Source organism: Rhipicephalus sanguineus, unplaced genomic scaffold (genome assembly GCF_013339695.2).
Source record: "Rhipicephalus sanguineus isolate Rsan-2018 unplaced genomic scaffold, BIME_Rsan_1.4 Seq592, whole genome shotgun sequence".
Classification (NCBI taxonomy): domain Eukaryota; kingdom Metazoa; phylum Arthropoda; class Arachnida; order Ixodida; family Ixodidae; genus Rhipicephalus; species Rhipicephalus sanguineus.
In genome coordinates this window covers 1-26457 of record NW_023615584.1, presented here as the reverse complement: position 1 = coordinate 26457, position 26457 = coordinate 1, and the positions used below count along the sequence as shown (strand labels likewise).

General features: G+C 45.8%; 1 protein-coding gene across 1 annotated transcript; it reads left to right on the top strand.

Annotated features, from left to right (window-relative positions):
• Positions 1-9297: 9297 nt before the first annotated feature.
• Positions 9298-26445, top strand: LOC119377870 (glutaryl-CoA dehydrogenase, mitochondrial-like; the record flags this gene model as incomplete). Its single annotated transcript, XM_037647168.2, has 4 exons — positions 9298-9543; positions 14649-14672; positions 25539-25794; positions 26185-26445. Coding segments are annotated over exons 1-4 (596 nt in total), but the record flags the coding sequence as incomplete, so codon positions are not given.
• Between the last annotated feature and the right edge of the window lie 12 nt (positions 26446-26457).

Below are 26457 nucleotides of genomic sequence, written 5' to 3'. Positions count from 1 at the left end.
GCGCTGCATGAATAGCACTATTGGCAATCCTACAGCTTCCCACCAATGCTGGCATATAATTGTCATCGCGCATGCCTGTCAGTGTGTTCAGCATGCTTTCCGCGTATGGCATCATCCTTACTGCAGATCGCAACTAATGAAACCGACAGACAATCAAGCCGATTGAGGAAAACACGGGGGGACATCATTCGTGGTTTCTTAACTGTGGTGTGATCAGTCTCACTTAAATTGAAAGGAATTAAAGTGGACGAAAAATCACCCTTTACGTATGTGGGATCCGAATGCACAACCTTCGAGTTACGTGCGAATTATTACAGAAAACGAGCCTCTCGGACAATTCCTCTACTTTTTTTGCAGCACGTCGAGAAATTCTTACTAAAATACCAACCAACTGCGTTTTCCATTTTTTAGTAGGACAAGTGAACACTCTAACCGATAACCGTTCCGCTGCTCAGAAATAAAAGAAACAGGTAGCATAAAAACTGTTTTTCAGTCCCTTAGCGTTTCATTTCGAAATGCAAGCGCTGACCTGCCATCATAGTCTTAACACAAATACAAAAATGCACTCTTTAAGCTAGCCATAGAAATGTGTGCCTTTGACAAACCGTCATGCCATTTTGTGGTTCTTTTTGTTATGGGCGCATTGCAGCGCCACTGTAACAATACTATCACGACATACACAGCACGTTAACTAACAATATTTGTTTCCGGAAAAAAACGGCACTAATGCATCCTCCAATTGTGGTCGGTGGTCAAGTGTCCAAGTGAACCTGTTAAGAAATGACGACCCTACGTTGCGAGGAAAAAAAACAGGGTTTCAAGCATGCACGCGATCTTACATCAATACTGACTATTTTTTAGCAGTTGTTTTACGTATAGATGTCATTTTTTAACAGGTTACCCGTCGCCAGACACTGACTCCTTGAACTATACGTGAGTGTTATATGTATGTGTCACTGTCACGCTCTAACTGTATTCACTGTAGAAGGTTACAAAATGTGTGAACTACAAGTAAGAAATAATGAAGTGAGTGTTCTCTGTCGCACCAACACTTACACACATTTCATAAATCCCCAAATAAAGCATGAAATACACAGCCAAGTACACCAAGCTGTAACTGCACAGTTTGCACGCACATAAAAGTAAAGGGTGTTCAAAATTAGGTTTTATGATTTTCTTAAAATTCAGCACTGGGAGGTACGTGAAAACCACCTTTGCAGGTAAGTTTTTTATCTAGGAGGACAAAAACTCAGACAATAATTATCACTGTCAGCCACCCAATTACCTAAGATTGAATAATGAACTTCTTAATGAGTGCAGCAATCGGGCATGTTTGTATTGAAAAGTTGGAGGCAGTCGCGTTTCTACACAGTTCCACTTGGAAGAATTCTTCTAGTATGCCTGTGCCCTGAGATATTCCGCTGCAAAGTTTAATTGCGGTTTGCATGATTACGCATGCAAGACGGTGAGCACTGCGCAAAGCTCCTCCCCGATGTGCCGCGGCAGGGGCGTGTGCCGTTTAATCTGACAACGGGTCGAAGGCGTAGGCAAAGATGATAACGGCTACCCTTTTGCTACCGGCTGGCGATAACAAGAAATGACTGCTCGTCACATCAAGGAGGAACACTGCACCGATCCTCACCGTCTTGCATGCGTAATCATGCAAACCGCAATTAAACTTTGCAGCGTGATATCTCGGGGCCCAGATACGCTAGAAGAATTATTCCAAGTGCAACTGTGTAGAAACGCGACTGCCTCCAACTTTTCAATGCAAATATGTACTCCTTGGTGCACGAATTACAAAGTTCACCGTTCAATCTTAGTTAAATGGGCGGACTGACAGCGATAATTATTGTCTCACTTTGTGACCCTCTGGACACAACTTATCTGCAAAGGTGGTTTTCACGTTCTTTCCAGTGCTGAATTTTAACAAAACCATAAAGCTTAACTTTGAACACAATGGTGTAATGAAAAATCATTGTTAACACTATCACTATGGTTTCGGATTGGCAGTCAGGAGCATTCGAGATGGGTGCAATGTAGGCATGGACGCTGTGACGATCAGCTAGCAGTCTGGTGCATAGGCGGCGTCGTTCCGAACATATTTCGTCGCTTCACAGCAGCGCGGTTGCAGTAGGTGAAATTTTGGTTGCCACAAGGACTAGCACCAAAAATTTAAACAAGTAGGCTCAAGAATATCAGGCATTGAAAGGAGCCAGGATTGGCTGCTTCTTCCGCCTTTCTTTTGTCTTCTCGAACCGCTCCTCACTCCTTTATTTTCTACTGCCGATGCTCGTGCCACGAGGCTTTCTCGCGTCGCTCTTCTTCTTTCTTTCCGTTGTTTATTTTCCGGTGTCTCAGGAGCGTTCTCGTTACATCGCTGCTGTTCGTCTTCACTTTGCCACACTCGTACGCGGACCATATGTCAGTATATAATTTGTAATACCACGCGCACACGCAAGTGTTCCTCTTTGCACAACTACGTACACAAAACAGTCGCAACAGCAGCAAGAGCAAGACGAATGAACATGTTGCTACGAACTCCTTGGATGATTTGCGATCGGAGAGATTGTGAAGCGCATATGCGTAGCCATAGGCAAGATCCATCTAGGCAATACCTAAGAAGCCCAGTTCAAGCGCAAAAGCCGCCAAGGCGGTGAATTCATTCTGCAATACCGTTTTAACAGCGAAGCTGTTTAATCCGGCTGTAAAGTGTCGACTCTGGCGCAAAACTGTCATCATCATGAACGGGTATGTGCCACAAAATTTGTGCAGATCCCACTGCTCATCGCTACGGCGTGGCTTGCAATAACCCTGATTGGTTAAAAGAACGAGCACAGAGAGAAAGAAAGAAAGAAAGAAAGAAAGAAAGAAAGAAGAAAGAAAGAAGAGAAAGAAAGAAAGAAAGAAAGAAAGAAAGAAAGAAAGAAAGAGACGGAAGGCTATAAAGAGAAAGAGAAAAATTCTTGCCGAAAAAAAATTCTTCACGGGGCGGGATTCGAACCCACGTACCCTCGACACGAATTCGAGCGTCCGAACCACTCGGCTATCCAGGCACGGTAGCAGAGGGAGAGGTTTATTTACAGAAAGGCAGAGAGGTCGGTCTGAGCGATAGTATGCTCGAACCTGCTACTCTACACCGGGGTAGGGGAACAGAGAAGAAAAAAAAAATAATGGATGACGATGGTGGGTCAAGGAGGTGAGATATACACTCCTGTCAAGTTGACGAAATGCTATAACCGTAAATCCAGTCCAGTTGCTTCTAGGAAGGTTACGACCGCTCTTACGACCACAGCTGCACTGTTGGCGTCAGGACAACAGCCCAACACAACCTCATCAGTTAATGATCTATTACGAAAGTGTTCAGTTGAGGAAATAAGTTTCTGTAGTTCGCGTGCGTATACTGGGCAGCTACAAAATATGTGCTCAAGTGTTTCTGGCCCTTGGCAGTGATCACAATTGGGACCAGTGTCACTGCAGCCGATGATATGTGCGTAACATCTAGTGAATGCCACACCAAGATGAATACGGTGGATTACACTTGCAATGTGTCGCTTTAATTTAGGAGGCATGCGGAACCTCATTTCCTGGTCGCATTTTTGCAATCGCCGGTGTCGTCACTCCGGTTTGGTCCAGTGCTTAATTGTGAAGCTGCGCATTACGCAGCGAAGCAGCGCGTTCGTGTCTAGTCATTAAAACGCAATGCGCACTTCAGGGGCACTGTTAAAGGCACTTTTTGCTTCCGAGCATACAATAGCCTTGTATAGTATAGTGTAGCAAGGGGGTGGGAAAGGGAAGCGAGCTTGCGGAGGAGGGAAAGGAGGAGGGCAAAGAGTAAAGCGTAGCACAGAAAGGATGAGAAAGAGAAAGAGAAAAAGAAATTCAGAAAGAAAAAGAAAGAGATACAGAGAGAACATTAACGAAAAAGAGAGAAAGAAGTAGAGACAGAGAAGAAGATAGAAAGAAATAGAAAGATAAAAATTCTTGCCGAAAAAAAATTCTTCACAAAATATTCAATTCTTCACGCCGACCGACGGAGACATCGCGCGCAACCTCCGCTCTATATTGCATAGCCTGGCTGCGTCCAATCATGTCCAAATAATCATGGGCGTCATAAGAAAGTGCGTACTCCCGAGGACGTAGCCGCGCATGAGCGGCGACGGGCCCGCGCTTCACTGTGCCAACCTTTGCGCGACAGGGCAAACATTAAAATTTTGTTATGATTGCAGCTTCTAGCTGGCAAATTGTGTCAGCGCGAATTAGTGCCAAACAATTTGTAGGTCGCACGTGCGCTCTGTGACCATGATAAAAACTCTGTTGAAAGTTGTGATGTGCTCCCATCCCTTCGAGGCTGCCCTGAATCCGTTCCTGAGGCGCAGAGAGTTTCTCGGTAAGCAAAATTTTCTGCAGGCGGAGAAGTGAAATACATGGAAAACATTTCGCAAATGTCTTCATTATTCCGAGCAAGTGCGTGAACTAAGAAATGGAGAGACTACAGATTAGACTTGTAATCGTTGACTTTTGTTTTGTAGCGTGTACAATTACAGTTATTTGAGTGAAAAACGTAGCTCGTCAGACTTACTAATACTGCCTCACGAATGTAATAATGAAAAACTATAGAGTAATCGATTGCTTTTGCGTTTACTTTCCTGCCGAATTTGCGTGGCAAACATCGCTTTTACTGCACACTCTAGATAAATCGTCTATGGATGATCTTCCCTCAAATAGAACGGCTCACATGCTCGTTCCCACTGGAGAATCCGCCGTCTTCTGCGACCGGAAATGTCCTGCCACCGAAATTCCGCATCGTTCAAAGCACGTTCACACTTGGTCGCGAATGGGGCGACAGTGGCAGAACTCACCAGAAGTTCATTCGCTTCGCCAACCTAATGATGCATTCAGACGAAGAACCGAATCCGGATTGAAAGGGCGGACGTCGCGTCACGGACCTCCCATCAGCGATTCTCCTCATCCGTGCCTCTTCCGCGTGGCTCTCGGACGAATAATCACACCTGTTTTTCACATCGAGATTCGGGCGGCGGTACGCTGCAGGTTTAGCAGACAAACCAGCAGTGACTGGCAACCCGTACCACTTTTCTTCATGCTCGAGCCTGACGGCTGTCGTCGCAGCTCGACCTCAGTATTCGCTTGCTGGCGCATTGTTCTGTTTATTTCTGGGGACGTATTCTATGACGATCACCTTTGAGATAGCTATCACTTTCAATGCACGCTGATTGGCGTCTTGTAGTATAGCCCTTATGCAAAATCTGCTGCCATCTAGCGGCCGCCGTGCACATTTCCGCCATGTTGAATGCTAAGCGCCCTTTGCATGGTACACACGGAGCGTACGTACCAACGTATGGCGGTTGACAGGAACGGCAATTCCGACATTTTCATGTGTCGTATAGCTCAGATTGAGGATTATTGGGGTGCTAAAACAGGTTTACAGGCAAACTAACCTCCATGTTATTAGATTTCCTCGCGGCCGACGAAAAGCAGTAGATACTTCCCTCGCCCCGGCTATTGCTCACGACTAACGCCGTGTTTACGTTCGACGTTTTTAATAGATGCGGTATGGACAGCATCGGCACTCAGTCCGAGAGCACTCTCTCCTTTGATGCCGTAACGAGTCGGTTTTTTCGCACCGTGTGCTAGCAGGCACAGGGAAAAAAAAAACGGTTATCGTGTACGAGCTTCAAAGCTGCATCGCGGCTACTCGCCACATGCTTGCGCTGCTCGTTCACAACATTACTTTGTTTATTACATTGTGATAACAATTACATGTAGACAGGTAGCTTGTGCGCGTCAATCGATTCTCAGTGAACGGACCGATTGGGCTGGAGCACGTTGTTCATGGCTTATTTTCGATTGTGGAGTTTAACAAGGTAGCGTTGTGGGATGCTTTGCGAGTGTACTGCTTCACTATGCGTATTTTTCAAGCATTTCTGTACAGTCACTACCAAATTCAGAAGCGCTGCCCGGATGTCCTGACGGCCACCCCCCTTACTTTTTTTTTTAATTTATACCCCAAGCAACTATGAGGTTCTCCCAAAGCTGACCCCCTTCGGAAAAATCCTGTATTCACCCCCCTGTGTGCTATGAAATGTTAACAGATGCTTCAAGTGTGTGGCAGTTTTTCGTATGAAACTGAAAAACGTGCTGTTCCGGTAAATATGTTGCATTCGATCGTGGGTGTGCTACCGTTAGTACGCGCTGAGGTCAGTTTCGCAAGCGTTCAGTTGCCGACACAAAGCTGCCTTGCTGCAATGGGTTGAAAACGATAATGTGAACGCGAATACTCTTGGCGTATCGTGTTACTTATGTGCACGTGTCGGAAGGATATTCAATAAAATGCCAGCTAATCGGCGCCTGCTTTTAGGAGCAACTAATACTTTTCATGCTCAGTTTTCACGTGCGTGCGATACGGAAATTTCTTACTTTTTAATCGTATTGTTTATCTATACATAATGTATACGTCGATGACTACAGCAGCAAAACATTTTATTCAAAAAAAAAAAAAACAGGACGAGGTTAAATTTAAAATTAGAAGCACAATAAATCTCGTCGACGTAGGCTGTTCTTTATGAAATACGCTTTGAAATGGGTCAGCAGCACTTTCTTACCCTCATCGCTGTGTCTAGCCGTGTCGCGCGCTATAGCCTCCTCCAAACCGTCCACTACACGCATGCCCGTAGCCAAGAATTTTTTTCGGGAGGGGGGGGGGGGCACTTGCTGAAAGCCTTGACTATTAAAAAAAAAACACCTATTTTCATTGTTTTCGGTCAAACACCCCCTCCATCAGAATTTCGGGGGGGGGGGGGGCTAGGGCATTTCCCCCCCCCCCTGGCTTCGGGCCTGACTACACGCATGATATTCAGATAGCTAACAACGCTTGATTCGCTACACTGAAAACAGGCATACATAATTTATAACCTAGCGCAAAGATTTATTCTCAACGACGACAGGCTTACATGTGACTCGGTCGCGAACATGTACCTTCTCATTGTGAGGCAGTTCTCTACACGTGATAACTGTCAACGCAACTAGGAAATGCCGGCAACGTGTATAGGCCCTTACACACTCGTCTGACGTATTTATGCCCTGATTGCCTGCTATCAAAGCAGATATAAGCAAGAAGTTATAGCAGCGACAGGAATACGATTCGGACACAAGCCTCCAACGTGGCGCTGAATCGGCAGCTTCGTAAAACGTCTGACAGATGGCAGCAATTTTGCATAAGGTCTATAGCAGGAAACTTGTCACTTTAATCATTGCACACCCGGGATTCTACGGCAGGCAAAGTGGCGCTGTCGCCAAAGTGGTTGTCTCGGGATACGGCCCGTGTTTCAACGCTGAAATTAAGGTAAAGATGGGAACCAAGAGATGGAAATATGATGTGGCAGCAGTGCAATGTGCACGGTCGGTACCTGCTATGCGCAAAAGAAAAAAAAAGCTGCCGATGTAGATGGGCGCGTGACTACAGACTTTTCACGGAGAGGAGGAGCGTAGCCTCGAACCGGTGTATTTTCGCGGCTTTCCCTCTCTCCACCGCGTGTCCAACTGTCCGACCGCTGCCGCTGGTGTGTGCGGATTCCAGAGTTTTGCATTGCGTGGTGCGTAAGAGGTCAGCGTGTTTCCATTTTCGACGCGCTGAAGCAATTGTGCGGCCGCAAGTCGAAATCTCGGACGAGAACTGGTCGACCAGCTACCACTGCGCTGTTTATTTGCTGCGGCCGAAAAATAAAAACGTAAAAGTCTGGCAGCCGAGGCATGCGAAGTGCACAATGCCTCTTAATAAATGACTTCGCTTCTCTTAGGTCGCACGCCTTCTTCTCTCGCAAATCATATATTATATGTGGTGTCTTCACTTATGGCCACTTTTTCAAGTCATCACACCAGCTTGTGATTGTGCTTGGGTGCTGGTACACTTTATCATCTGCACCAAAGACAATCGATGTCAAGGCTGACGATTAATACACAACATGTTTGGCCAAGAGTTGTTCTCTCATAACATCAACCTCTCTGATTTTTATGCTACAGCACATGATTTACAATGTCTGCGGCTAGAATATGTTCCATCTTAGTGCGTGCAATTTCGAGATTATCGAATTAGCACTTTCCAATCTACATGACAGAAAGGGCCGCATGACGTGTGTGCTTTGGCGCAGGTACACGTCTCTAACATTTCATCGAGAGCCACGTTCTTTCTCGACTTGTCAATTTTCTGACGATAACTGGGGTAGCGTTATGACAAACGCACTTTTTTTTTCGCGCGGTAACCGGGGTGCTGTGAACAATCGGCCCACGTTCGTTAAAGCCAGGTCGTTACCTGGACACGTGTGCTCGTCGTAATGCTTCTCAAATACTCGCCAGAAAACAAACTGACAATAATGTTACCAAAAATGGGTGCCCTTTCGGCGTATCGCTAGTGGCGGCGGCTCGTGCCGAAGCGAACTTACGCCATGCCATGCTTCCCGATGTGCAACAGGCTTATTTTCATTTTATCATCGTGTTGTTTCTACGCCGAATTTTGAGCTCACCCGTCGTACATCTGTTTCTTATCCTGTGCAATGATCAGAGGCCACAAGCTTTTAACTACGACGGCAACACGAATCAACACAGGCATCGGTGTTTGTGATCCTGTCTTTCCATGAACATTGTATTGCAACGTGCCAAGCGGAACCAAATGGTCTGTTAAGGATTATAGTTACGTTTAACTTGAATAATCACGGCGCGGAAACCCGGGAGTCATCCTAAACACTAATGCGCGCACCTAGCGCGCAGCAGGACAATGGCCTACGTGTTCGCTCGTCTCCATTTACGCTTCTCCAATTACTTCGAGGGTTGTCCTGAATGTTAACGCTCTCTTATAGTGTATATTCCAAGAACCACACAAGACCAGATATAACAAAATATACAAAGCAATTACGAATTTACAGATGCTGATTACGAACTGCACTGGCATTCTACTCATCGTCGGCGCTGCTGCGGGAACGTCTCGTGGGCCGCCGCTGCTTGCTGTTTCAGCAATTTTGAAGCTGACAGCTTAGCGATTATTTACCAGCGCCTTTACACTCGCGAAGCGTTGCTCTGTTTTGCCCGTCTACCGCGAAGAACAGCAATACCTTGTGAACTGAGCGTATACGCTGCATACACCGCCGCGCAACCCCACACACCGGAAGGGCGGCGAAACATCGCAGACGCTAGACGGCGCTGCGGCGGTGGAGAGCTTTAAAAATGGCAGCCTCCTTGTGAAATTGGTGTATAAACGTTGATCAGCACAGCCCCGAACAAGTATTTAACCGCCAGAGTTCGCCTGGTTCGCCTGCGCCGGACTTTTATTCCTCCACGAAACGTCATTGTATCAACGTCACATCCGCCATCTAGCAAAAATCAGCTGCCGCTGAGCGTGCTGCGTTCCTCTCATAAATGATAACGGTGGACTTCAAGCGCACCTGTTCATCGAAGGGCAGCGAAGGGCGGCAGCCATGCTACTACGGGCTCTCGTGCCAATGCTCGTGCGTGCCGGCGCGAGGCAGTCGTGTATCCTTTCACCAGTCACGTGCGGCTGCTGTTGCCACAATGTGTGTGTTACTGTTTGGAGGCCCTTTGAAAGCGCCTCAGGATGAGTGAGTGTTGTGCTTTCCTAGCGACCCTGTTCTCGAGGCACAGTTTCAGAGCCAGTACCAAATTGAGTATCTTTGCTTTAGCTCGTACGTTGCTCACACCATTGTGCAGAATTGTCCAAAGGCCCGATCGTGCAAAGTTATCTGACTGCATGTGCGACGTGAACTGAGGTACCTCAGCGTCAACAACTTGCACGTTCAAGTGATGAAAAGTAGGCGCACTGGCTGGCAGCTGTTACGGAAAGGAACATAACAAAAAAGAAGAGGGTGCTTGAGGAAGAGTCACAGACTTTGTTTACTTATGCTATGAGCTATTCAGACACAGCTGCCGGCAACACTGCATTAAATGGTTTTGAAGGTTTAAGATGTACTACTTGTAAAACAACTAGCTTCCGTTCTGTAACGACAACGCACAAAAAATAAATCTTTAAATAAATGATGGGGTGCTTGGTTGTTCATAATGGCAGCATGCAAAAATGGCACACAGCAAGTGCCCAGTTCAGTCACAACCTCAAAAGCTTATTTGGCGCTGACAGACCGTGAACACAACCTTGATGCCAGACTGCTGCCCAGCCTTCTTTGAATTGTGACCTTTTCTTTTGTCATTCTCACAACTTGCGCTGGTCACTCAAGCGTGGTGCAGGCTTCCTTTTTTGATGCAGGCCCTCAGTGACCAGACTATGACGTGCTTCGGATAGTCCGCTGCCTCCAAACATGCCACTTGCTTTTGAAGCCTTTGATCCACCAAGTGAACACACGACTTCCAGAGAGCGTTTGACAAAGAATAAAGCACAGTGTTCCTTTTTATAAGCTCTGAGTGCGCTGAACTGTACCTTAAGGGCAGCTTGTTTGCTCTGGGCTCATTGACCCAGCACACTCAAATCCAAAAACCTAATATTGTGCTGTAAGGAAAATTCCACCGTAGAGCTGAGTGGCTCAAAACCCTTAACACAGTGCACACAGAAGAATAAGGAACCGGCGACAAAAGCGTTGACTATGAACTGAAATTTTTATTCACCACATACATATAAATATACACTTTGAAGAGTCACATGATGAAACATATGCGTATCAGGTTACGCTTTTATGACAGTATGCGTGAGCCAAGCAAGACATCCTATCGCACATCCTAAGTGGCATTTAAAAAGCTAATCTCCTTTTCCAGAAAAATAATTGAGGCCTGACTAATACAACCCTTTCCCCCATTCTTGGTGTGGAATGCTTCGATGATTTCCTTCACGGTGCGATCTTGATGTCTGCATATGACGCTTGTGTCTTTGAGCACAGGATAGCAATTGCACTTACTACAATGGGCAGCCAAATGAGCATGCTCATTCTTCTTCAGCGTCGTTCTGTGCTCTCTGAGCCTTGTGTTAACACATCTGCCCATTTGACCGATGTAGGACACAACACAGGACAACAGTATTTCATACACAACATTCGTGGTGCAAGAAACAAAACACTTATCATCTACGTGACTAATGCTACACCCTCCTACAGCTTCCGTGGCTTCTGCATCAGCTTCCGAAGTTGCTGATTTTATACACCGAGCCCTAATCCTTCGTCACGGTGCTCCTTGTGTCATCCTGAGCGACCGTGGACTGGCATTTCTTTCACAACTTGTTGACGAAGTGCTCAAGGCATCCGGCACCACCCACAAAACAAGCTCCAGTTACCATCCGAACGAACAGCCTGACTGAACGCTTTCATCGCACGCTGTCAGACATGATAGCCATGTATATCCAACCGGACCACAGAAACTGAGACGCAATTTTGCCATTCGTGACGTTCATGTACAATACCTGTGTACAGCGCACAACTGGTTACTCGCCATTCTATCTCGTCCATGGTCGTTTCCCCTCTTCTTTCCTCGACGTTTCCTTCTTCTCTGCGCCTGTTAAACCATCTCCATCCACCAGCGAAGAATACGTGTCCCGGCTGCTTCATTGCTGCCAGCTGGCCCGCGTCAACACTGAAGCAAGGCAACAGGACCGCAAGCTTGACTATGATGCATCTCATCGCGCCGTGTCCTTCAGCCCTGGTGATGAAGTGCTGCTTCTTACACCCATTCGCACTCCTGGCTTGTGCGACAAATTTCAATTATGATTTATTGGCCCCTACACGGTCTTGGAGCAAACGTCTCCCGTCAACTATTGCGTGGCACCCGTTGTTCTCCCAGCGGACCACCGCTGCCGGGCCACAGAGATAGTCCACGTATCGCGCATGAAGCCTTTCACAAGGCATTCTTCTTCGCTTTATACTGCAGTCAGGATGACTGATCTCGCATGGGGGGGAAGTTAGTGTGGGCATTCATTAGACACATCAACCATCTTCATACATGTTCATCATCATGGGTGTTCATCGTCTTCATCGGTGGTGGGAACTCGGCTTGATTGTGAGATCTGCGCCTTGGGTGTGGTCGCTTCACCGTGCCTTCGGGGCCTAATAAAGGTCGCGTTAATCGTTGCGTCACAATATTTATATGTAGTAGAGCACCAAAGTTGGTTTAAATTCATAATGAGGACTAAAACTCAACTGCCTGCTTAACTGCAAATGCAGTTGAGCAGGCTAACTAAATCTGGTTATCCATTAACCTATGATTGCAGCAACCTGCGAAAAACTAATTAAAAAGTTTAAAAGGAACGACACACAGTCACCTTGAAATTGTGCCAGCGAGGGTGGGGGCTTCGCGGTTATCCCGTATCAGCATAAGGTAGCTCATAATTTGAAGAACGTAGCTCAGCGCTACGGTGTGGATGTTGTTTTCGGCGCCTTAGAAAATGTCGCGGTTGTGTGCTAGGGTAACGAATGCCTTTGTGTGCTAGGGTAATGAATACCTAATTACAGCCCTTTTGTTGGCAGCATTAAACATAGGTCCAGATTTGTCCCATGTACCTGTGCAGTAGTTTATGAATTTCCTTTTTCTTGTGGGCAGGTGTACGTGGGACAAAAGGGGAGGTGTATAAATATTCGGCTGAAAGAACATCTTGGGAATTGTTCAACAGACGGCTACTCGCGCGTGTCCAAACACTGTAGGGAGTGTAAAGTAGGCAGCAACGACTTGTGCCAACCGCTTGTGAATAAAACCAAGATTTTGTTTCGTCACAAGGACCGGTGCACACGTGAGTTGTTAGAGGCTTTCAAGATTAGCAATACACGGGGGTGTATAAGTGAACCTTTAGTACCTCTTGCTGATTGTGAGCTGAAATATTTAGGTGCCACTTTGTGACGTAGACATATCTGTGTCCTATGATCGTATTTCATCAAATGTTCACTGTGCCATCCTTCAAACATTAAATGTTCAGTTGTGAGTTTTTGAGAGTCCTGTTTTCCTCGTATTTGTGTTTTTCGCACAGTTTTAGTCCTCATTATGATATTTATATGTGCGTGGTGAATAAAAATTTCAATTGATAGTCAACGCTTGTGTTGTCAGTTCTTTCATTATTCTTCTGTGTTCGTATGTGTGCGCTGTGTTAAGATGAAGATTTACCTACTTGCCCAAATAGCCGCCTTACTCAAAACCCTGATTAAAAGAGGCAAGAATGCGCGTGACGACAGGGTTGGTACAGTCTAAACATTCTATACAAGAGCTGGCCACAAGTTCAAAAACTGATCTATCTAAGAAAACTAAAGACTGGTCTATGTACCGAAAAATCTTTAGAATCTCAAAATCACCCAGCCGTGCAGAGAGAACCTGACCCCATCGAGCATGAAAGAAATCACTTAAGATTGGTGCAATGCATGAACTTATGCAAACACCTTGCTTTTGCGGGAAATGTTATTGTCATATGCAACAAAAGTTGACTTGAGAAACATAGTTCTAAGAGAGCCGCCACACTCAAACTACAAACGTTAGAAAATTGGACTGTGCTGTGCTCGTCTGCGGCTGCCTCAATGCAGGACATCAGTCCTTAGTGTGGCAGAGAATAAAACAAACCTTTTATGTCAACAAAAAAGGCAGTTGTCAAACGCTCTCTGCAAGTCATGCGTTCACTTGGTGGATGAAAGCCTTCAAAAGCAAGTGGCACGTTTGAAGGCATCCAAGGCATGTCATAGTATTGGCCACAGAAGGCCTACATCGAAAAAGGAAGTTTGCATCACGCCTGAGTGAAGAAAAGAGAGCACAAGTTGTGAGAATGATAAAAGAGGCAAAGCAAAGGTGGCTGCAATTCCCTACCATTTACAAGTTTTCTCACTATTTTAGAAGGTCGGGCAGGCATCAAGGTTGTGTTCACAGTGCCAAATAAGTGCAAGTTGAGCTGCCCGAAGAGGAAGCTGAAACTTGTTTGCTCTATCAGACAAAAAGATGCTTATGTCCCGTTTACAAAATTTCACTTTCACATGGAAGGTAGGTCAGTGTGCTCGAGCACAACAATAAAACCAGGAATACTGCCATAGATGGACAACTTGCTGCCCATTGTAAAAAATGTGACTCGAAGCCACAGTGCCTTCGTCTTTTTAATCAGACAGTTGTCCTGTATCGCCATTGCCACAAGACTCTAGAAGAGAAACCGCAGAGGCATCTGAGGGCAGGACATGAATATGTCAGCATGTCATCTGTTATCTAAGAAACAGCTTGATTGTTTGGATTAAACACGGCGCAACAGACACGATATACAAACGAAGAATACACGAGGACAGGCGCCGGTCCTCGGACAGACACCGGCGCCTGTCCTCGTGTATTTTTCGTTTGTATATTGTGTCCGTTGCGCCGTGTTTAATCATGAACCCATACCAACTTGCCCAACTATCAGTGTTATTGATTGTTTGGCTTAGACAACACGTCTGTTTACCTTCTTTCGTTTCCTATTGCATTTTCAGATGCATGCTTATATAAGCTCAGGATCTGCAATAAAACCTCAGTTGAAAGTATGTGCTTGTCCTGTCTTTACCTTGTCTCGTGTTTGTTGGTGCGCTATGGTTTCTGAGGTACGATAGATCAAGAGTTTGTTTTTTCTTATGGTTGTTATTCTAGATGAAGGCTCCTAATGCCTCTGACGTCCTTAACCTTAACCTCATCAGGTCGGGCTGCCTCTTCAGCAAAACGTGAGTGGTGTTGCAGTGCAGCAAACCAGCTTCCTCCTCTCAAGTTCCTCGAGTCTTAACAGCAGTACTCATGTTTTGAACTGCTTTTCTTTTTGTTAAATTTGTGCTTGGCAATGCGTCTTCTGCAAAATGTGATTCAGCAATGTGCATTTTTATTCTATAGGAGACTATCCCGCTCAACTTGATAATTCGTGGCAGAAAGAACTCTTAATGTTATGAACGATGGCTGAGCCTTGTTTTCAAGTTGCTTACATATTGCCAGCCTGGAAAGAGTTGTGAAGTGGCCATGTTTTACCATTCTTCTTTTCTTGGTCAGAGGCACGCTTGTTGAGAGCTCCTGTTTTTGTCTTTCATGATAGGAATTATGCTACCCATACGTGGGAGCATGTATTGCAACAAAGAGGCTTGACACTTAGCTCAACAGCGGGGCGAGGGAACACGAAGCATTGTGCTGAAGCAGCTATGGTTTGGCGACATATTTTAGCCGCAAAAGAGCACATACACAGAGCAAAGAAACACACAACGACAGGACAGGCGGCACTGTATCAGTGATACGTCGGTGACATTGTACGGATCAGAAAAGAGATTGTTCGATAGCTGGATAGCCTAAGGTTGTGTTGAGACTGCGCATGTGTGTATGTTGTATATTTATTTCTGGGTTTTCGCTCAAGTCTAATTCAGTTGGAAGTGCCGCCCGTCCTGTCGTTGTGTGTTTCTTTGCTCTGTGTATGTGCTTTATCGCAGCTGAAATATGTGACTAAGCAAGTACCAACTTGGCCAACAAACAGTCTTGTTAAAAGCTGTGGTTTGCTTAGGTCGAGCAATGAGAGTCCACCTGTGTCCTTAAAATCAGTGCATCCTCAGTGGTGGTCCAACCACTCCATTTGTGCCATATTGCTACAATTCTACTTGTCTACACATTGCCGTCCAAGTGTAAGTTGCCCTAACTGCACCGAAGTTCACTATTGTCTTCTGCTTCACATGGCAATGGGACTATAATGTTCTTGGTCTGGGCCCAAGAAACCCAGACATCTTTGTGAGAATGCCACCAATCTCCCTCTATCCACCAATGCGCTTTTAAAGACGATAGTCTTTTTTGGGGAACTTAAACGCAGAAATTTTGGTCTGTCTGTCTGTCTCTCTTTCTGTTTGTCTGTCACCCATTTCAGCCACCTGGCAAAAGTTGAACCACTTGCCCAAGGGCCAGCCATCTTCAACTTGTTTGTAGGTTCGTACTTGTGTACATTGTCGATCAAAAAGCAAACATTACGCATAACTGAGGTGCAACATCACTACGTAAGTATTAGGTAGTGTGTTCCTTTACCAGAAAATACATAGATACGTAATTCTATAGACCCTGGTTCCTTAAGCTGCACTGAAAATGTGGCTGCGTTGAAAATGCAAGACGGCAACGAACGCCCTCTGCCACGGAAGAAGGAAACCCTCTGTACAAGCTCATATTTACCGACGTATGCCAGGTGGCGCTGATATCTCACGCAGCTCTCGTCTATCGTCTTTCAGCGGGATTTGCAGCGCAGCACGCAGATACGCGGCCAATTTTTTCTCATGGAGGATGTGTATAAAAATCCTGGATCGGTCTAACCAAAGTATCAGTGCTGTCACGCCTGCACGAGGTCTTCATTATTGAAGGTTCAGCACATTGTCTTTAGTCTCAAAGGTCTTGAGCCACTGCATATCTGCATGGCAGTACAGTACAGAATGGCCTCTACTTTGTATATAGGTGCAGTCATAGGTCGGCAAACTCACTCATGAGTCGACTCACTCGGAATCAGATTGAGCCGTGAGTCTGAGTGAGTCAGGCTGAGTTATATTTTGGTGAGTGTGCCTCAGCCCTTATTTTGGGAAGCAGCACATTTTTGTGACTCAGAGACAGTGGAAAGGGCTTCGCCAGCCTTTTTAAAGCGATAGCATTAAAGAGCTCGTTCCACAGAAATTCCAGCGTTGTTGTTTGAGAGAAACAATTGCCATTGTCCATGAGCAGAAATTTGAGATCGTTGCAAAATATGTTAGGTTCTGGGAACCGAACCCAGGCCTTCTGTGTGTCAGGCAGGTATTCTACCACCGAGCCATGTCACTGCTTGGAAGTGTGCAGTGACCTGTCTGTCCAATGTAAGGGCCCCCGCAAGACGTTGGTACCTCAGAGATAACTTCAGTCTTGCAGGGCACAAGCCACGTCGTGTGCAGTTTCTTGCCAACGGAAGGATTTGAGTGAGGGGCATTTACTGTCTTCTTGCACAATGAAGCCAATTCGATTGGTGCTTAGAACACCACCAATACGCTGGCACGTGCAGCAGCCTTCTTGATCTTGTGTGAAACACCTTGCAGATAGGGGATGACCGCCACTCTTGCCCTGTCATCCACTGCACAAGGTCTCGCTGCCTCACGGTGCTCCTTCAGGATCAGTTTGGCCAACCCCGACAAGAATTGGTCAAAGAAGCCAGCCTCCTTCAACCTGCAGACTTGATTTGTTAAGATTGAAGCGACTTGATGCGGACATGACCTAACTAGAGCATTCTTCGTGGCAGAAAGTGCGGTAGCCCGTTTGAGTAGCTTAGAGTGGTGCGATGAAATTGGAAGCAGGCCTTTCTTTGAACGAGGTGAGTACTCCCAACAATTGTCCTCTGCACTGAAGGCTGTCTAAAAACAGTAATTGACCACTCTTAGGTAACGAAAGTCCACAGAACTTCGCACAGAAGCAATAAAAAACCTTGTCGACCTTGTTGCGGCTCTCTGTAGAGTTCTCACCATAAAAAATTCTAAAATTGTCGACATACCTGTCTTTCTTGTCCCGTTTGCCTGCGCTGTTTCCAGTTATGAAGCTGTGCCAACGAGCTCAAGTTCAAACCCTTGTAAAGTACATGTGTGCCCCCTTTTTGGCTCTCTTCGAAAAGTCTGTTTTTTCCGCGGAGGTTCCATGGCGCACTCCTGGCCTTTTCTCTTTGTATTTCTCGGTATATTCGCTTCATTCACGTACAACATGCACTTATTCCGCACGTTCACTTGTCTTGTCATCGTCTTCCTTTTGTTGTCCCTCATGTTTTCGGGTGCCGTTTCCTGTTAAAACGTCAGAATGGATTCAAAATAGGTCAAGCCATTTTATTCCCAACAACTAAGATTGTCCTTCTGCTATAACTTATGTTGAACCAAAACTTTCTTGCAACCTTTAACTCTTTCATTACCACGCCTATTCAAATCGATCACCGGTGATCGACGCTTTGAACCGTCGATATTGTCATGTTGAATTTGTTTCTCATGCACCTAGCACATCCTACTAATGAGTCCAGCCACTGAAGTTTCAGAATCAGTTTGAATTTGCCCGTTTTGGCAACACAGTGATTTTTCACACACCTTTGCGCGAACCAATGTGCGTGTGTTGTTGGGAAAATGCGCTTGGCTGACAAACTTGAGAGAAATGCATGCCGCTTGGGATTATGCTCCAGTAACATCAAAGTTCTGTAATCAAAAGAACATTTGCAAGTGAGATATCATACTATGGTGTCAGCTTTGCAATCTGACAGTGTTGAGCGGTAATAGTTGCCTGAAATTTATGCCACCTATTCACTAGAGAGCTGTTGTTCGGAGTCTAGGAACATTTATTCTACCAAAAATTATTTCTGAAGGTCTGCCGCATGTATAACGTGTAGACGTGGCCTTTTCAGCCAGTTTCCAGCAGCTTCGGTTTCGCTTCTGTTGTTATATCAGACACAGGGCCGTATCCCGCGTCACTCCTATGGTGGCATCGTCACGCGCGCACAGGTGCGCACCTGCGCCGCGAGAAACGCATGCTGCTCGAAACTGTATTGCAATCACAACTGAATTTAGTGACGACGAGCTCTTAGTCTGAAGACGAAAGCACCTCAGCTTCATGCTCTGATGGCAACAATGTTTTGCGTCAGCCTGGGACATCAGCAGTCGTTCAGGGGTTGCTTCACCGCATTCTACGAGCTGTGAAGCAGTACCTCGGTTCAGTTTTTTTTGTGTATTTTAATGGAACCGTTGTGTAGAACATTTATTATTTTTTATACTATTTCTGGGTCATTTATCTTCAAAATGTATATTCTGAATTTTCTTTGTTCTGAGTGTTTTTGCATATGTGGTGTTTTTTATTGCTCTGTTTATCAGCTGGCAACCAAAAGTTACACACTGTCAAATTTTTCTACATTATTGAATAACTTTGTTGCTTTACAACTTATATTTTTTTTGGAAAGACCATTTCATTATGCATAATTTGGTTTGCTGCAATGCATGCTGGACTATTTTTGAAATAGGTGACCGGCAAAAGAGCGAGGGATTGTGGGATGCGTCTTCTGCTGCCGGTTTCCGGTTCGAGGCAAGCAGACAGCGAGCCGCTCGGCCGTAGGCCGCTGATTGTTTGGCATTCTCGCACGAGGCATTATCGCCTTGCAAAACCATGGTCGGCTGTTCAGCCGTCAGCTGCTCCAACTCGAGCGTTAAAGGAAAACGTAAATAGGAGGCTTACGCATGTATTTTCTGCGAATATTATATCGAGAACTGAATTCTCGTACAGGCACATCTAGCAATAACGTTGAACTTTTTTTCCTAGTGCGACACTTTTTTGATTAGTTTTGTTGTCTACACCCTGGTTTCTTTCGTGTTTTGGCTTGGTTCTTTTCCACTGCATATTATATATATGTGTGTGTGTGTGTGTGTGTGTGTGTGTGTGTGTGTGTGTGTGTGTGTGTGTGTGTGTGTGTGTGTGTGTGTGTGCGCTTTTCGCATAAATTTGAGTTGGAAGAATGCGCTGCGTCCTTGTCCTCTCGCTCGTCTTTTGTCTAGTGCTTGCGCTCAATACCAACTCATCCAACTAGCAACGTTGTTAAGATCTTTAAAGTGATGCTTGTCACGTGCACCAACGTATTATGCAATAAAAATTGTTCTCAGTATCGACTGATCTGCAAGCAAAACAGTTATAGTACCCGCGAGCAGCAGAAAAGCATTGCATATCGTTTGTGTGCAGGAAAGATATCCATACCTTTCATGGCTTGCGGAACTTGTCATCATCGCAGTCACGTTTAACCAAACCACAAAATCATCTAAAGCTCTGACATCGCTGAAACGTGGACGGAGAGGTAGACTTTTTTTACGAAGTGGAAAAAGAGATAATATGTGGGGGTTTACGTCGCACAACCATGGCATGATTTGAGAGACGCCGTAGTGAAGAGGCTCCGGAAATTTCGACCATGTAGTGTTCTTCAACGTGCACTGACATCACACAGTACACGGGCCTCTAGCACTTTGCCTCCATCGAAATGCGACCACCAAGGCCGGGATCGAACCCGCGACCTTCAGGTCAGCAGCCGAGCACCATAACCACTGCTCCACTGCGGCGGATGGAGCGGAAAAAAAACAAACAAAAAGAAGGGCATCCCGCTGCCCACCCGCATGTTGTGTCGAACCGGAAGCTGCCGCATCCCATAGTTCCCTGCGATTGCTTATTTTACGTGTCACCTATTGGCAAAAATGGTCTTCCCGAGACCACGGCCGCTGGATGAAAAAGCGCACGGGTACGGCCTGCCGCGTGCTCCGAAACCGGCGTGACGGGGCTAGTTTCCCGGACCACCGCCGCGGCGCCACCGGGGGGGATGGGTTTCGTGGACGCCCGCGGGATCCCATGCGCGGCGCGCTTGCGGCAGTTATGCTTGAGTGCGTGCGTCTTCATGTGATGCCCGAAATCTTCTAAAATCCATCTAGCGTGTACACATCAGTTAATAACCGATATTTCTTGTACAGTACTCACGGATTGAAATAGGCCAATTCAGGGCTAAGTAAGGCACATTTTATTGTTGCTACAGTCTTCAGTTCGGGCCCCATCGGCCTAATTTCGAGTCGAACGTGTAGATTAGAGTCAACATTATCATTAGAGACCAAATTCGCCGCTACATGACGTGGTAATCTCAAGCAACTGCGCATACAATTCGTTATACTAAAAATTTTGATGTCACGTTTGAATCCGTGAGTACTGTACATACTTGCAGCTCTTGGGAATTTTTGCTCTTGCCTTGCCCAAGATGCAACTTCGCGCACCGATCACTTTTTGCGGAAGTAATTGCATGGCCATATTTTTCTGGTATCCTAGAAGACCACAACTAACCAACCTGGAGGCACTACACCTTTCCTAATGCATCAAAATTCTTTATTTTGGCTCTGAGTTTGTCGCTTGAGATTTAATCATTTAATTTCGAAAAAGTGATCTAAAAAATTGAAGCGGCCACTCTTTATTTTACACAAAATAAGATAAACTTTTGCCTTCCATGCTATGATTGCATGTGTGATTGCATGTTTTAGTACACATGCGATACGGTATCGCATGCAATTGCCATGAAATAATGCTTATTATGTGTGCGACCATCTTATAAAAGGAGATTCAAGCCTCTTTGAAATTTCAGTGACTATATCTTCATTACTGACAATTTGGCGAGCTGTTACGGATTAATTAATATGAAAACGGTCAGACGGTAAGAGTGGTGAAAAGGCTGAAAAACGCATGAACACAACTGCTTGCATTCCTGCGCTTTTCAGTATTTTGTCTTTTCCTGTCACGCCGTTTTCATGATAATGTAATGATTTCAACAGATAACATAAAATCTGGACAAAGTGTGAGAAGTTATTTTATTTATTATCAATTAAGGGCTCATCCCTGTTAGCTGCAAACGGCGGCGGCTGGTTGCAAACGTTGTTGAAATCCAGTGGCCGTGACACCACCCTCCCGTTTTCTCTTATCTCTCGTTTTTTTTCTAGTTCCCTTCTTTCAGCCCGCGGCACCTTTTTCATCGGTTCCAGTTGATTCCGAACGCTGTCGCGTTGCGGTGGCATGCGTTCCCCGCAATGCCATGTGGTACTGATGTTGGTTGCCGTGAAAAGCACGTGTATGCCTTTGATTTAGAGATTTGGTTTGTCTGTGGTCATTTGCGGAACGGGGCACAGATGCAAGCTTACCCCAGCAAAACATGTGGAGACAAAAAAGTGCAGAAAAACGGCTGATAGGCGACAAGGTTTAAATTTAAACAAATATATTATGGCAGCCAACACACACGTTGCGAGCGACTCACAGGGACAAAGTTAAGGTGAGTCGCTTTTGTTACAGCTGTACGGTAAACAACAAAAAAAAGGGGGGGTAAACGCTTTCCTTACACTCGTCTCTGTTTTCTTCATATTTTTTCATTATTGTTTTGTTATGCTTCCAACTTGTGAGCCCAAATTTTGGCTTCCCTGTCTGCTTCCAGTCTGTACAGACCATAAAAACTTTCGTTTTGGTCCTTTGATGTTAGCCGCTGTACAGGCACTGGCGAATCTTCATTGCACACCAACAGGATTGTCTTCTGGCAGTCTCCGTCATGTGGTTCTGTCATCTGTTACTGTTTATTTTTTCTATTATGTATTGTCTCCAACAAAGGCACGTGTACTCGACTGTCCTACAGCAGCCGTGGTTTTCCGTGTTACTATAGTATACGTGTGTAAATATGAAAACGTGGTTGTCACTTGAGCCGGCCGTCTCGAAAAAAACTGGGTAAGTGATTGTCACGCATGAATATATATATAGCTAGAGTTGATCCTCGCCATTTCGTAGTTTTCTTTCTTGAGTTAAAGAAAACCTCAGTTGTGGCCTATTATTATCAGCTTCATTCTTCGAGATATTAGTTACTCCAGTGATCGGCCTTATATATACATCAGTTTGATCACATTGCCCTGTTAAGAACTCTCAAGAAATTTGGAAGCCACTTCTAATGAATATATAATTCCGCAGCCTTTTCAAAAAAGTTACGAGGAGTGCGTCACTATATTTGTAGAATCCGCTAGTATCATGCATCCGAAGCTGAATTACTTTTCGGCACAGTACCATCTATCAGACATCATGAAAAAGATTCAACGTATGTTTTTACATGCACTTTCTGTGGATAAAGAACATGAACCTGTATTGTCAGATGTTTCAAATAAATACCTGTCAAGCATTTTCAGCTAAGAAAACTCAAAGGTGCTGAAGAAATGTCACGGAAATCAATATGTTAAAATAACAAACGATGCATTCATTACACGCACATAAATAAACCATTTTTTCACACATTCAGCGCTATATAACGTTGCTACGCGCATTGTGGAATATTCTTGTAGACGCAAAGCAAAAAGTTAGTCTTGGAAAAAAAAATGCCAGGAGCTCGGCACGTACACGGAAACTTCAGTGGCTATTTAGCCAGATTGCGCGAACGAACTCAACTGAATGCATGATATGTCATGACTGCGATAGATGAGATACAAAAAAACCACTTGGAACAGCTGAGTGAGATCGCTGTTGTGACCACCACCAACTAATTTGCCCCAACGGAGCCGCTGGCACCCGTTTCCCCTTCCCCGCCCCGTCGCGCCGCAGCGGCTGCAACTGCAACTAGGGCCAACACGCGCTCTCCCATAGAAAGCCGCCCGACGCGGCAGGCCGTACCGTGCGCTTTTTCATCCAGCGGCTGTGCCGAGACATGAAAAATAACCATTTTCTCGCGGTAACGAAAGAGTTAAACAACTTTGGCATGTACTTGAGGAGAACTTCTTCTTGGCCTAGTTGATTGCTTGCTGTATGACATACTGCTGCTAGTAAAAACATTCACAGAAGAGAGAAGAACAGGACAACAAAAATGCGGCACTTCCAACTGATGTCCCTATGTTTCAGACATGAAACATAGGGATATATACATGTGACACACACATGCGCAGAATAGCCAACAACACTGCCTAGCCTACCCACCTCTCAAACAATCTAATCTCAGAAGACCGCAGCTGTTTGGACGTGTCACTTATAAATTCATCACCTAACTTACTCATATAAAACGCTTCTAATAACTCACGGGCTGTCTGATACTTGCTCTTACCCAGGATCGTCACCTCATGAAATCGTGGTTCGTATTTGCAGACCTTGCAGTGCGCAGGAAGGTGCGCAAGTTCATTTCTTTCCTTAGATTTCTGTCATGTTCCCTGGCTCGTACGTTCATGCAGTTTCTTCAGAATGGCCGCAACATTGGTACTGCCTTATCTATTGATATTGAGGATCTTTTTTACTCGATTCCCCATAACGAGCCTTTTGCAGCTGTGAGGGCGTGCATTGAACAAAACGGCACCATTCCCTTCCAGAACACAGCTGGTGTCACAGTGGATAATTTTTTAACGCTTTTAGAATTTTACCTAAGGAGCACATTTATTCTGTTTGACAAAGGGTTGTACCTGCAAAAACGCGGCATCTGCATCGGCTGATGTATAGCGCCCATCGTGTGTAATATTTTCCTAGCTAGTGTTGATCGCCAGCTTGCCGATGTTTTTAAACTACATGACGGTCTCCATATTTTAAAGGTTTTTAGATATGCGGATGACTTTTTCATAGTTTTTAATCGACTTGGTTCAGCAGAGTGTTACGGCAATGTTCTAAACTTGTTTAGACAGCAGGGCAAAGGTCTGAATTTCACCCATGAACCACCCCTTCGCGACTTGTTGCAGTTTTTAGACTTATGTTTAACTTTCCATGATAGCCATGTGTGCTGGCAGTATTCGCCATGTGCGAATAAGGGGCTGGTTCCGTACGATTCAGCTACTTCTAATCTGATTAAGCGGGGTGTAGCTCTGCTGTGCCTGGATTCCGCACTAAAGAAATCGTGCATTCACACGATGCAGGCTGCCTTTGACAGACAAGTTACGCGCCTCACAATGGCACGCTTCCCTGGTTCGTTGCTTACGTCAGTGGTGCAAACTCTCCCGCAGATGATTAAAGGCAGCAAGAAACTGGCGGTAGCTAGCACGGCTACTAGCACCGTAAGACCTGCAGTGGTTCCTTATCTTCATAAGGTGACCCACAACCTCAAAAAGGTGGCAGGCGGGTATGATGTCCCTCTTGTTTTTTCTGCCCCTGTGAAGCTGTCTCAGCTCTGCCCTCGCACCACTGCTGAGGGATCCGCAGGCTGCGGTGTGAAACGCGCTTCGGCTTACACTAAATGCGAGACAGGCGTTGTATACCAGATCCCCCTGACATGCGGCAGGTATTATGTTGGGCAGACTGGCCGCTGTATGAACGTACAAGTTAGGGAACATGACAGAAATCTAAGGAAAGAAAATGGACTTGCGCACTTTCCTGCGCACTGCAAGGTCTGCAAATGCGAACCACGATTTCATGAGGTGACGATCCTGGGTAAGAGCAAGTATCAGACAGCCCGTGAGTTATTAGAAGCGTTTTATATCAGTAAGTTAGATGATGAATGTATAAGTGACACGTCCATACAGCTGCGGTCTTCTGAGATTAGATTGTTTGAGAGGTGGGTAGGCTAGGCAGTGTTGTTGGCTATTCTGCGCATGTGTGTGTCACATGTATATATCCCTGTTTCATGTCTGAAATAAATCAGTTGGAAGTGCTGCCCTATTGTCGTCCTGTTCATTTCTCTTCTGTGTATGTGTTTTTTGCTAGCAGAAGGATGTCATACAGCAAACTTTGGCATGCTGCACATCTCACCGGCTCATTTCATCTATGCATGAATATAAAAATCAACTTGTGGTTTTGAACTTTATCCCAGACTGTATTGCATCTTACTAGAATAATGTCTCCCACGATGGTTTAACAAGTCTTTCTGATGAAGCTAGCGGACAGCCTGCTTGTTGTGGACAGTGGCTGTCGTGCCAAATGAAACGGCTGTGTCTGTGCCACTTGTGTTTTCAGTGTTCTCTTTCTTGGGATTCATTTTTTTTGTCATATTGTTGCTTCTTTCTTTTTTGAATTCACAATTATAATTAGTGTTTTTTAGCATTTTTCATGCTGGAGGCACTTTTGAAAGAGCAAAGCTGTGTGATCCATCACAGGCTTTGACCACCGGGATGTGTTCCTGCTGGAAGAGCAGCTGACTGAGGAAGAGCGCCTGGTGCGAGACACGGTGCGCGACTACTGCCAGGCACGGCTGCAGCCACGCGTGCTCCTGGCCAACCGGCACGAGACCTTTGACCGGGACATAGTTTGCGAGCTGGGGGAGCTGGGTGTGCTGGGCAGCACCCTGCAGGGATACGGCTGTGCAGGCACCTCCTATGTGGCATATGGCCTCACCGCCCGGGAGGTGGAGAGGTATTGTGGAGGCTGCCCTTATATGCTTAGCAGTACACTTGTTGTTTTATGCCGTCATGCCAAGTGTGGCTTCTGCACCGCGAAAGTAGCTCTCATCCACCCACATTATTGGTCACGTTAAGCTATGTCATCCTGATTGATGCTCATTGGCAAACACTGCTGAGAATAGCTGCATTGTCTGAGGAGATCCAGGAGTGCTGAGGGTGGGCATTAGTGAGAGCAGCCACAGTTGTGGACTGGTCACTGGAAGAGCTCCCTTAATACTAGGAGAATGCCACTGGGTCTCGATCAAACAGTGGCCCTCATCGGTACTGAAACTTATCATGTGGCCTCGTGGGTTTCGACATTGAATGCTGCTGCTGAGCGCAATACCGGCTCTCCTTGTGACAGGGTGGACAGTGGCTACCGCTCGACCATGAGTGTGCAGTCCTCTCTGGTGATGCTGCCCATCTACCTGTTTGGCACTGAAGAGCAGAAGCAGAAGTACCTGCCGAGGCTGGCCAAGGGTGAACTGTTGGGCTGCTTTGGTCTCACCGAGCCCAACCATGGCAGCAACCCTGGCGGCCTCGAAACCCGTGCACGACACGATCCTTCGGCACGCACCTACACACTCAATGGTTCAAAGACTTGGTCAGTAGACTCCTTTTCCACGTTATTCTTGTT